We start from the raw sequence: 13,429 nt of genomic DNA, 5'->3' as shown, positions 1-13,429 counted from the left end.
TCAAGGCGGCATTTGTCTCATTGATATTTGACACGTTTTGTCTGGCACCTGCCCTTGAGAGGATTCTACTTTTTTTCCTTCTTGGGTTTTGTTCTGAATCTGAGACTTTACAAAAGTGCACATAGGAAACATGTAACTATAATTATATATTCTCAGAACGTTTTTATGCTGAACACATGTGTAAAATTGTCTTCTTAGAGTGTGAATTCCTTTGATGCTAGGACACATAGTCTGTTTTTCCTTTTTTAAATTAAAGTGTTTAAGAAGAATTTAATGAACACATATATATCATAGTAACCATTTTTAAATATCTTATTCTTTCACCTTTATCCTGCAGAACTTAGTTCTAGATGCACAAAAGAGAATCCAATATCTGTAATGTACATAGTGATACAGTGAGGCAATGTAGGTACTTGGTCGTTGTCATACCTAGAGCTCAAACATAGGCATTATCACAGGTGCCCACTGATAGAGACACACACTTTATTTGTTCCTTCCTGGGGCATAAGTATTGTTGACAATGAGAAGCTGGAAGGACGGGGGCTTTCCTCATGTGGGGAAACGAGTTGCTATGTGGCTTTCTACATACTATTGCTAACTAGCTAGCTTTTTTTACTTACCACAGACAAGAAGTCAACCTACATCAAATGACTGAATGGGAATTCTTCACTGCACCTACTGTAACTAGAGGTTTGATATCCACAAGGCACAATGTTTACGTTCCTGAGACCTTGTTTCCTAATGCAGGAAATGGCTTAGAAAAGTCACACTGTCTCGTTAGGAGAAAGAGGAGCACAATCTATTATGTTTGTGCTTGGAGGATGGTTCCAAAATGAAAAACGCACTACTAATTAAAACATTCTTAACTCCTTCCGCCTCATTTCCCTGCAGAAAGTAACAATAGGTCAGGTCATCTTTGAGAGAAGGCTCTGTAGTATGCTGGCTGGAAAACCCAAGCATAACCAAACATTCACCCCTTTTAAAATCCCTGGTGTTCATTAGGGAAGATTATCATGGCACATGTTTCTAAAGTAGGAGGATTGTAAAACGTTTGTGGTCTGGCACAACTGACAAGCGGATGACATTGGTTATAAACAATTACAGTCCTCCTTTGGGTCATCTCCAGAGAAATGATATTTAAATCTCACATCTCACATCAGTCACTTTTTCCTGCTATTTAGTTATTAAATACAAATTATGATTTTATGGCATCACACTCACCAACAGACAGTGGCAGCTAAAACTCAATCAGATAGACCGTTTCCCCTCTGTCATAATATGGACTCTTAAATTGACATAAAGCACACCTATGTGATTGTTTTTTTTTTAAGATGCATTTTATTTTTATTGGAAAGTCAGATATACAGAGAGGAGGAGAGACAGAGAGGAAGATCTTCCGTCCGATGATTCACTCCCCAAGTGACCACAACATCCAGGGTTGAGCCAATCGGAAGCCTAGAGCCAGGAACTTCCTCCAGATTTCCTGCATGGGTGCAAGAACCCAAGATGTTGAGCCATCCTCAACTGCTTTCCCAGGCCACAGGCAGGGAGCTGGATGGGAAGCAGGACCGTTGGGATTAGAACTGGCGCCCTATGGGATCTCAGTGTGTTCAAGGCGAGGATTTTAGCCTCTAGACTTCCGCACCGTGCCCTATGATTATGTTTCTAAAGTGATGTGAGAAGTTTGGAAGAAGCATAAAACATGGGCTTTGCATTGTTCAGCCTAATTCATTCATTCATGAAATGCACACAATCCATTAAGTTCTATAAACAGTGCTGACATGTTCAAGGATATTTCAAAAAGTTCTTGGGGCTTCTATTGTGACACAATAGGTTAAGCCACTGTTGGCATCTCATATTGACTTCTAAGTGTTCCACTTATGATCCAGCATCTTGCTAACGCTCCTGCAAAGGCAGCAGAAGGAGATCCAAACATTTAGTGCACATGTGGGAGACCACGATGGATTCCTGGCTCCTGTCTTCCACCCACCCCAGCTATTGCAGTCATTTAGGGAGCAAACATGGGGATGGAATCTCTCTCTCTGTAGCTCCATTTCTCTGCCATAAATTAATTAGGTAGGTTAATTAATTAATTAACTAATTAATTAATTAAAAATGATATATTAGGGAGCAGCATTGTGGGAGAGGGATGGGCTGTTGCCTGTGACACTGGCATCACATTTGAGTACTGCTTAAAATTCTTCCTGCTTTATTTCTCATCTAGTTCCTTGCTAATATGCCTAGGAAAGCAGCAGAAGATGGTCTACACACTTGGATCTCTGGTACTCACATGGCAGACCAAATGTAGTTCTGAGATCCTGGGTTTGGCTTGGCCCAACTCTGGCCATTGCAAACATTTGGAAGTGAACTAGAAGACAGATGGAAGATGTCAATCTCTCATCTTCTCCCTTGGGAACAGTAACTCTGCCTTTCATAATAAAAGCAATAATAAACAATAGTAAAGTTATCTTTTAAAAATGTACTTATTTTGGTGCAAATATTTTGTGAAATATAGGCACAGTTTTTTCCAGAGTATGAATTTTCATGAACTTATTGAAGACCTTGAAAATGCATGGATTGCAGAAGTTTTCCACCAAAACAAACCTTTAAAAGTACATGTGTGCACTAAAATGACAGGAGGCAAACGCTTTCATGGGATGATGGAAAATTCCATGAAAGTCCAGAAGACAGGAAGACTGTTCAGGCTGGAGGATTTAGAGAGGTTTTCCCAAGAGCTGGCATTTGAGCTCGGTCTTTTGGATGAAGAGGAGACTGCCAAACATTGGAAAGGGTCATTTTAAGAGGAGTAAGCATATGCAAAGCAGAATTATGGAGTGTAAGGTAACACAGTTGGAGACTTAAGTTTAACTTTCTGCCAGTATAATCACTAGATACATACTTCAAAATCATAATAATAGCTTTAAAAGGAATTTGTAAAAAAAAAAAGCAATTTATTCAATTCAATAAATGCCAGTTCACAATAAATCATGCCTTCTATTTTTCCCTATTAATTTGGCCTAGCCTAGCTTAACCTCTAAGCATCGGCAAAATAGGAAGATAAAGAAACAGCTATGCAGAGAAGTGGACAGAAAATTTTTGCTTGTCTGTAAAACTTCAACTCAAACACTCTTCCAATATTACAAGTAAAAAAAAGCACAGTGGTGTGAATTACACTCAAAAGTCATGGAAAGTAGAAAAAGGATTGATATTCTTACTTGTTCCCAGGCCTGGATGAACTCTTTGCAGACTCTCGGATGCTCTGCCAAGGGTAGCTGGTGTAGCTAGAACAGAAAGAGCAGAAAACCATTAGCTACCTCTGTAAAAATGACCTGCAGCTTTAGGCACCATTTTGAATTGATAACATGACCTGTACGCACTCTTTCAAAAATTTCCATTTTGTCTACCCACTAAAAAAAGAAAAAGAAACACATAAAAATGAAAAAAAATGCAAGTCTTCTAATCTTCACGCCGGTTTTAGGCCTAAACACAGTGTTCAAAAATGACAAAAAAAGAAGAAAAAAAGAAAGACTTTCCCTTATTGTTTGTGTCCAAACTCAATCTTCCTGTGAAAATGAGAAACGTAAATTCTTTTTTTAAATTGTTTTAAAAAACAATAATATGTTCAGTCAAAATATTGTTTAAAAACAAAACAACAACAAAAGAGGAACTCCTATGTGTTACTTTTGCTGCAAATAGTTTTGTCACACTTTGCTTTAAATATTTGTCAAATTAATGGGAATTACACACTATTTTGCTGTATCGATTTTCTCAGTATTAAAAAAATTCACTTCAGGGCCCAGTGCAATGGCCTAGCGGCTAAAGTCCTCGCCTTGAATGCTCCAGGATCCATATGGGTGCTGGTTCTAATCCCAGCAGCTCTACTTCCCATCCAGCTCCCTACTTGTGGCCTGGGAAAGCAGTCTAGGACAGCCCAAAGCATTAGGACCCTGCACCCATGTGGGAGACCTGGAGGAAGTTCCTGGCTCTAGGCTTCGGATCAGAGCACCGGCCGTTGTGGTCACTTGGGGAGTGAATCATCGGACAGAAAATCTTCTTCTCTGTCTCTCCTCCTCTCTCTATATTTGACTATGCAATAAAAATAAATACATCTTAAAAAAAAAAACTCACTTCATATGAGTAAAGTTGAACAACTTCTTATTTGATTACTGTTCTCAGTCCTTGCCTAGTTTCCTGCCAGACTGCAGGCTTTTTATTTGTTCAATACTTTATTTAGTACAGCAATTAAGTCTTTGCAATGTAATTTAAAAGTATGCTATCTCAAAAAGTTAAAATACCAAGGTGAAAATAAAGAAAACGAAATAAACATGTGAGCATTCCTGATAGTGGTGAAAGAATGAGGAAAAGTAAAAAGTTGGGCGACAGATGAAACGACATGGACTAGAGCTCATCTGTTGAGGAGACAGAATTTGATTGACACTAGACATGTCTTACATTAAAAACAGAAAAAAAAAAGGCAAATAATCAATATAGTTGTCAGTATACCTTGAATCATCACAGGAGATTGCTTTACAAGCATTTCAGCCAGAACACTGTGTAACTGTTGTTTGGTCTGGGTGAGAAAGATATTTTCTGGGATGTCCCCATCAGATCTTGATATCTCTGGGTTATTCTCAAAGGGGCAGTGTTACCCAGGTCCACAACAAACACTGGCAGTGAGGCCACTTGTGATTTTGTGAAGCATTCGTCTTGCATTCCTATTTCTTGACCTGTGTCTTTCCCTATGCTAATACTTTGACCGATGGCTAGGGTCTTGTTGCAGGAATGACCAGGACAGGATTGGGGATTGAGACTGTTCAGCTGCAACCCATAACTTCAAGGAAGGGTGGGGCTGGATACTCATTTAATCAGCAATGACCAATGATTTGAATCAATCATGTCTACAGAATGGAATTTCTACAGAAATGTAAAAGGACAGGGTTTAGAGAGCTTCCAGAAAGCTGAACACACGGTGAGGCTGGGAGAGTACACCTGTACGGCCTGGAAGCCTTACACCTGATCTGTCACTTTGTTTTTAACCTTTGTCCTAGTCTGTATAATAAACTAGCAAGTGCGCATGTTTCCCTGAGCTCTGTGAAAAAAATTAGCAAACTAATCAATCACATGGAGGGGCTCATTGGAATACCAAGTAGTAAGAGAATTGATTAAGATTATATGTGAGAAGTTTATTGGTGGGTGAGTCCTCAACCTGTGACATGACACTATTTCCAGGTAAACCACATCAGAATTGATTGAATCAGAGGATACCCGTCTGGTTTATTTTCCATTAGAGAACTGGTTGCTGGTAGAAGAAATTACGTCCCCACTTCCAACATTTTGGTGACCAGATAATTTTACTTGATGACCAGATATCCTCATTTCATTTCCATTAGTAAAACCTTTTGATAATCATGTTAAAAAGCTTGCCTGTGGTGTAAAACAAGAAAGAGGAAGAAACTGAAGATAACCCAGGCAGGGTACTGACTCTCTGCCATGTCTCTGAGATTTAGAGCTGAGTTGGTCTGGGCCACCTGCCCATGTGTCACTTTGTCAATAAGCTTTTTCATTAACTCAGCATGGTTAGTAGCTGTTGGTTCTTTTGTTCATAATTATAATTCCAACTTGGGCCAATATTAAGGTGAAGCACGTTAAGCAGCTACCCGAGACACTGGCTCCCCACATTCGGGCACTGCTCTGAGTCCTTGCTGCTCTACTTCTGATCCAGCTCCCTGCTAATCTGCATGAGGAAGTAGCAGAATATGGTCCAGGTAATAATTTGGTTCCCCTGAAGCCATGTGAGAGATCAGGATGGAGTTATTGCTTCCTGGCTTCAGTTTGGCCTGGACCTGGCTATTGTGGCCACTAAGGGGAATGGATCAGCAGATGGAAGATCTCTCCCTCTCTGTCTTGACCTCGCTGTAGCTCTGCCTTTCAAATAAAGAATGAAATTTTTATAAAAAAGAAAACTAAGCAGATGAGGAAAAAACTGACAATGCTGACCCTTGTAGGTTTTTACAGTCTAGACATGGTCTTCAAAGTGTTTCTGAAGTGTAGCCAGGCTTTAGTGAATCAGTAATTTTTAAAAAAAGATTTATTTTTAGCAGAAAGGTAGGTTTATAGAGAAAAAAAAGAGACAGAAAGATTTTCCATTCACTGGGTTCACTCCCCAGATGGCTGCAATGACTAGAACTGAGCCAATGCAAAGCCGGGAGCTTCTTCTGGGCCTCCCACACAGGTGCAGGGCATTTAAAAATTATAAATGCAAAAATACATATAAATTTAGGTATTTTGTTTGTTCATTTTAAAGGTAGAATTACAGAGAAAGGGGAAAGAGTGTGAGTAAAGAAGTAAAAAGAGGCAAGAGGGAGAGGGAGTGATAGATTGTTCTATCCACCAGTTCATTCCCTAATTGTCCACAATCAGGACTCAAACTGCTGCTCCTATGGGGAAGCCTGTGTTGCAGATGGCTGCTTAACCTGATACACCATAACACTGGCTCAAATTAATCAGTTATTTAAACAGGCTTCAATATTTTAAATTGTTATAATGATACATTTTTCAAATGTTTTTATTCTGAATTCTATTATCCATCTGCAGACACTCATTTGCCGCCATGTGCAATAAAGAATTACAACACACACACACACACACACACACTCAACAGCCCATACATTTTTCTAGAATAATATATTACATATAGATTTTTAAGGTGTTCAGAAAGCAAATTTACATTTTGCGGTAAACCCTTCAGGTCTACTTGCTAGCTCTGTATATTGCCATTATCGTTTAGAACAATTTGCATAACCATCACCAACTCCTTGCCCCAGGCCAAGAGCATCAGTCATGATCAATGTTCAGAGACTTTTGTATAATTTTGTATAATTTCCAACTGCAAATGCTTTCTTTGTTTCACTGACAAAAGCAAAGTTCTGATAGCTCAAAGGAAGAAGAAAATTAAGTCAATCCAAAATAATGCATAGAGAATGAAGGCAAATTTTGGAGATGATGGTCAGGTTTATGGAACAAACTATAGTGATGATTTCACATATGTCTGCTCATTTCCAAATTCATAAAGCATACATTCAGCTTTTTTTGGTATGTCAATAAAGTGATGCAAAAGTAAGCTAATCACGGGCTGGCACAAAAAGGCACATATTATTCTGGTCCAAATTATTGAGTAAGTGTGTCTCAATTTTAAGGCTGATTCTAAGAAAACTAAGAGACCACAGTGTTCAGGCCTCAGATCAGCAGTAAAGCTATTGAGCCTTTCCAGAATGATGACTGAATGTGGTGGATCAGAGACTCATGCTAGTACAGAGCCAAGCCTCAGACCCAGAAAGGCTTGGGGAGCTCTGTCATCCCCAGCTCACTCATAAACCATCAATTTGCTTTCCTTGCAAACAGACATCGGGTGCTTTTCTCTTTCCGGTGCATTTGGTGATATTTTCATGGAGCAAATGCCTTACTCAGCTAACAGTCTCCACAATACGTGATGAATCAAGGCATGAAAGGAACTAATGTCATTCTGGTGGAAGGACTGTAGATGTATGCCAAGTGAGTGCCTGGCTATAGAAATAAAGCACAGTAAAGAAAACTGTGCTGTCTTAGCAAAGGAGGTGTCACATTCAGTCACTGGCTTCCACTACTGTCAAGGCCATCTCTCTAATGTGCAAGAAGTGCTGAGCAGTAAGGGACAAAAACAATGGCAAAGCAGACACAGAGAACCATTAACTTCCAATAGTAGCAAAAACTAATGGATTCATCATAAAATGTGTTCTCAGTTATGACCTGCTAGAATCCCATTTGTCAACAATTCCCAACATTTCAGTAAGTACTTCTATGGGAGCTATTAGGTCAGTTACAACATGACCCAGCTGCAACTCTGACCCACTGAGTCCCTTGTTTTTTATGCATGGGGTCAACTAGTCAAACTGGAGGAGCAAAGGCGAGAACCTCAGTAAAGCTGGACATGCTTCCTCGAGAAGGTGGTTACATCAGACAGGTGTCAAATCTGGAAGAAACAACAGGGGAGAGGAAGGGAAAGAGCAGCTGGGGCCAAGTGAGCCAATTCAAAAGGGTGCAGAGGTAAGATATAGCCTGTGATCAGCTGGGATTGAACGAGGGCACAGAGAAGTTGGGGATGGTTTGACTTGAGGAGAAGCCAGGGACACATTGGGGAAGATCTTCCCTAACAAATTATTTCTGATCCTATGACTGCTGAAAACTACTGATTGTACTATTACTGATCTGAACTATTGATCTATACTACTCTGAGACCTAGCTCCTCATGGTAAACTTACCCAGTAGAACAGAAACTAACTGTGATCTAATCTCTACTTCCATTTGACTTGGCACTCCACTTTTCAATGAGACATATCTGGAACTCAGTGTCTACTTATAGAATAGAGAGAGCCATAGTATCTACACATACAAGGTTTAAATCTGCATATACTGAAATTGTAAAATTGATTATTATAATTTTGGTTATATTATAATTTATAACATTAAATTATATAACATATGAAATGATCAATATATCTAAGCTAGTTCTATCATTGCTATTGTTATCGCTGTTATTGTTAGCTACTACCTCACAGTAGGGGATGTCTTTTTGGGGGGAAGAATTTGACAGTGCTTTTACACTGGACTTTGTGTGCTCAGAGCTTCAGACACACGAGAAAAGGATGCTGCCAGAAGTCCTGCAAGACTCCCAGTGCTTCGGCCCTCCAGGCAGGATGGAGCAGGGATTCTGTTTACCTGAGGAATTCTGAGGCAGTGGTATCAGTGTAACAGAGAATGAAAATCTGTTTATGGCAATGATTCAACCTGAAGTAAAATGCAGTCAATTCTACCTCTCTATTGTATTATTCACAGGAGTGAGAGTGGGAGAATCAATATTCTGGAATGTACAGAACTCACAGTTATGGAGCATTGGCAATTAGAATTGGTCTTGAATAGACAGGGCACACACAAGACACTATGGGGTTGCATATGACGACCATTCTATATGATGACAGGAGATAATGCATTTCAAGGGTCTCACATGGCATCTGGCAGAAAATGGGCATTTGGTAATGTTAGCCTATTGTTATTCCTGTTAGCTTATAGTTGTAATGATGATAACGATCATACTGTAACTGTCATGGCATTTATTCCAAGACTTCTGAGAGCTTTGGCTTACTACCCCTCTCAGGTTAATGGCCCCTTTCTTCCTCTCCTTGTTGTCATCACTTATCTGCTTTGTGTTCAGTGGTACACAATGAGTTTCTGCTTTCCTCTTTGTAACACTTGTTATGACACAGAATATGGTGACAAGTTAAAAAAAAACTTTCTAAATAAGTGAGGTAGATAAAGATGAGTTACACATGCTTTACACTTCGGCTCGTGGACTAAAAGGGACTCAAAAATACCTTACTCTAAAGAAATTGTGTCTCCCTAGGAAATCTCAAGTTTGTTTTTCTACTTTTTCTGTCTTTCTGAAGTCTGTTTATCCTTGACCACATTCCAGAAATTTTCTCGGCTCAGTTCTCAGCCTCTAAAGTTCTTTCCAGACCCACCTCTGCTTCCTGTCTTTGCTTTCTGTCAAACCACGATCAATGTCACCAAACCATCCAGTTAAAAGCCCTTATCTCTCTCCCATCTGCCCTTACAATAAAGCTCAAGTTTAAGGTCATTGTCTAATACACTGAAGCCACATCCTGGATCATCCAGCTGCCTCTGACAGATCTGATTTACAGGAAAGTAAGAAATGGGCATGTGACATAGGTTGCATTCATTGCATGTTTAAAATGAACCAGGCGCCATCCAAAGAACATTGTATGAATTTACCCCCTTTACTGTCACAACAACTGTCTGTGAAGTAGACATTATTACCTGTATCAGCTGTCATCAGTTATATTTTAGTTGGAGGGATCCCAGACTCAGGGATGTTCGGTAACTTGGTAGAGCCCAAATCCAAACCAGAGGCAGATTCTTAGTCCATCCCACTCCATTGCTTCCCAAACTTGACAGATCATCTAGATCTCTGCAGCTTTTATTAAACAGCGTCCAGGGCCTTGCACTGGATCCACACACCCTGACTCCCCAGGGTTCTGGTCAGTCTGGATGTTGTCAAAGTCCTGGCCCTCTAGTCCTCTTCTCTGCCAGGCGGTACTGATGACAAGACACGTTTGGGGAATTCTTCCCTGCATATTTTTGCTGTGGTCAATGTGACTGTATCCTCCACATGATTTCATTTCTAGGGTTTCCCCATTGTGGCATCATAGCTGTTGCTGTTTAGGAGGTGTTTGCTGAAGGCAGTGTTGATTGGCCTATTTCAACTCTGCACACATTCTGGGAAGTTTTATTGATGGGGCTAGGTTGCTGAGGCTTTGGATAGAAACGCCCTTCTGGGTTCAAACCACAAGAAAGCAGCTGAAATATGGCCAGTTAGGTCTCTTTCCTTCTCTGATACTGGCTGGTATTGCCACACAGGTCCTCTGTGCCAACCGTCTTCTTGATCAAGGATACCCCTGTCACATGGAGTGCTGCGCACCCAAGTGCAATGACAACTCCTAGTTGGAATTTCCTTCTTTTGTGGCTCATTGGATTAATTGAATTTCCACCCAGTTTCTCCTGTTAAGACTCCTGGCAACCTTAAATAAACCCATGTAATCTGAATAGGAAATCTTTGAGTCTTTCAAATGGACAGTGTCTCTTCCCACGTCTATGAGGGAGTATATTCCATACTTAAACAGTAAATCAAGAGCACATCTTACATGAAAGAAAGAAATTTAAGCAACAAAACAAAGTGTGAGGATTATTGCAAACACTTTTTATCAGGAAAAAGGCTGATGCTTTATAGTCAGATGAGCTATAAAAAGCACAGAGGAAGCAAAGTCACTAAAAGAAGTCTTCCTTTTTTCAAAAACTACCTCTGCAGCACCTATATTTTACTATGTACTTGTTTTGAGCATTGCTAGACTTCAGGATAACAAGAATCAGGCTGTAGTAGAAGATAATAAAGATCTTTTCTCACAGGTCCTATCACTTCCAAGAGACAGAAAGGTGCTTGTTTCCTAAAAAAAATCAATTCATTTCTCTCTGCCTGGAAGATGTTTACAAACATCCTACTGATGCAATCTTAGCAAGTACTGAGGATATCTGCCCTTCAACTGTAGCCCTTTGGCACAGTCAGGCCACTTAGAGGTGCAATGATTTCTGAGAACACATCAGTCATGCTATTTTTATGAGGAGATATGAGAGAAATTACTATTAATGTGGGTGCTCAGTTTGCCTGCTTCTTCCTTCTACAAAGCTTCTCATAAATTCCTCAGGCTTGCCTTGCTGTTGCTATAACAGCATTCCAACAGCCTGCCCTACTCCTTCCCATTCCAAAAGCTGCCTCTCATTATGGAGAACAGCAGGGGCATCAACAATGGGCAACAGGAAGCAAGTGGGTCTGTCATGCCATGGGATAGCAAGGAGACCAGCAGAACCAGCAGTGCTAAGAGAGAATCACTGATTGGCACTGAGTCAATATTAATCTAGGTAAGTCACTCAGGGGCATAGGACTGTGGTCAGAAGGACAGAGAGAGCATCAGAAATGAGGTGTGTGGAGGACTCAGTCTCGTCTCTTACCATGTTGTCTCAGATGCCTTTCATATATTTGAATTTAATCATTAAAGCCATGCTGGCATCTTCCTAAAGCTCGTAGAAAATGCACATTATGAAAATAACTACAGATTTTAGGTTTTTTAAAGTGAAAATAATTTATTTAACAAAAATCAACACAATTTTTAGAAAGATTTGTTTATTTATTGTTATTTGAAAGACATATTTACAGAGGAAAGGAAAGACATAGGTAAAGATCTTCCTTCTGCTAGTTCATATTCCCAAATTTCTGCTATGACGGGAGTTGAGCCAATCTGAATCCAGGAGCTACCTACAGGTCTCTCACAAGTGGGTGCAGGAGCCCAAAGGCTTCAGCCAACCCCCACCACTCTCCCAGGCCATAAGCAGGGAGCTGGATTAGAAGTGGTATAGCTAGGATACAATCAGTGCCTACATGGGAACTGGTGCTGCAGGTGGAAGATTAGCCTATTATACTATCACACCGGGCCCTGCCACAAATTGTTAAAAATAGGTATGTTTTATTTGAAAGACAGATATGGAGAGAGAGACAGAGAGAGTGAGAGAAAGAATCCATCTGATGATTCACTCTTTACTCCTCAAATGCAGGACAAGGTCAGGCCAAAGCCAACATGGGTCTCCAACATGGGTAACAGGAACCTGAGCACTTGGATTATTATCCACTGCTTTGCCAAGTAGGTTAGCAGGGAGCTGGAACTGAAGTGGAACATCTAGGACTCAAAGTGGCACTCCACTATGAGTTGCCAGCATCATTAGCAGCAGATTAATCTAACACCCTAACTCCATTTCTGGCCACAAACATAGCATTAAGACATGGGGAGAGTGGCTATCACACATCTAAAAGTTCTACAGCAATGAACTACACAAATATTTGTGGGAAAACATTCCAGGCACATGGAAGCAAGTCTCTATCTATGCTCTGAGATGGTGTTGAGAAGCAGCTAGGTTTAAATGGCAGCAGTAGAAGGAGTAAGAGGAGGATAGACAGGTAGAGTGTGAAAAAACTGTGTCATGTTAGAGCTTAAAGAGTTCTGTCACCAAGATGGGGCCTTGTGGATTGACTGCTTTGTCAGATTGCCTGAAACGGACTCCACTGAGCTGGCACAACCCGGCCTTGCTGCATGTCCCTACCACTTCAATCATTTAATGTAGTAATCGGGAGTTGGGAGGTGTTGGTCAGGTCCTAATGTTCACTTTTTTCTATTTCCTTTGAATGTAGCCTTAATGAATGTGTGTCTTCTCACCATCTGGCATATCCCTAATTTTCACTCATCCCATACTGATTGTTTTCTTCAAAACAAGAAGAGGAAATCCCCATTCACAGAGTGTGGGAAATAATTTGAAAAATGAAACAATGCACATGAGGTTCTTTGTAGTGTGTTTGGCTCACAGTAAGTGCTTCTGATTATGTTCATCCGTCCATTTGTGGTACTTATTATACATGCTAATCTTAGAATGCTTACTTTTGCCCTATGCTATGTCTTGCAATATTTATTTTACATGAGTTTATGTTCTTGTGTTCTCAATTAAATGACAAGTCTGTTCAAAGGAGTAATCACATTTTATACTTTCTAACAGCACACAGTAGGCTCTTAATGAACATCTGAAGTATGATCTTTTAATTCACTAACTTTTCTTTTTGATTTTTTCCTTTTTTTTCTTTTTGATGAATACCAACTTTTGATATTGTTTGTTAACTAAAATTAGTGTATAGTAGTCTAGTGGGAAGGTACATATATTTCATAGATATATTGTAATATTTATATGTAGTAAATATATTTTAAGATTTATTTACTTTTAT

At 39.9% G+C, this 13,429-nt stretch overlaps 1 protein-coding gene across 1 annotated transcript in view; it reads right to left on the bottom strand.

Annotated features, from left to right (window-relative positions):
- Positions 1–13,429, bottom strand: part of GHR (growth hormone receptor) — a 113,497-nt gene that overhangs the window by 55,663 nt on the left and 44,405 nt on the right. Inside the window, exon 2 of the mRNA XM_040977678.1 lies at positions 3,216–3,281. Coding sequence (XP_040833612.1) covers positions 3,216–3,281 — 66 coding nt within the window. The remainder of the gene's footprint in view (positions 1–3,215; positions 3,282–13,429) is intronic.

This window comes from Ochotona curzoniae, unplaced genomic scaffold (assembly GCF_017591425.1).
Source record: "Ochotona curzoniae isolate NIBS_2020 unplaced genomic scaffold, NIBS_Ocur_1.0 contig_2754, whole genome shotgun sequence".
Taxonomy (NCBI): Eukaryota; Metazoa; Chordata; class Mammalia; order Lagomorpha; family Ochotonidae; genus Ochotona; species Ochotona curzoniae.
The sequence above is the reverse complement of the archived record's forward strand: the minus strand, read 5'-3'. Positions and strand labels throughout refer to the sequence as shown.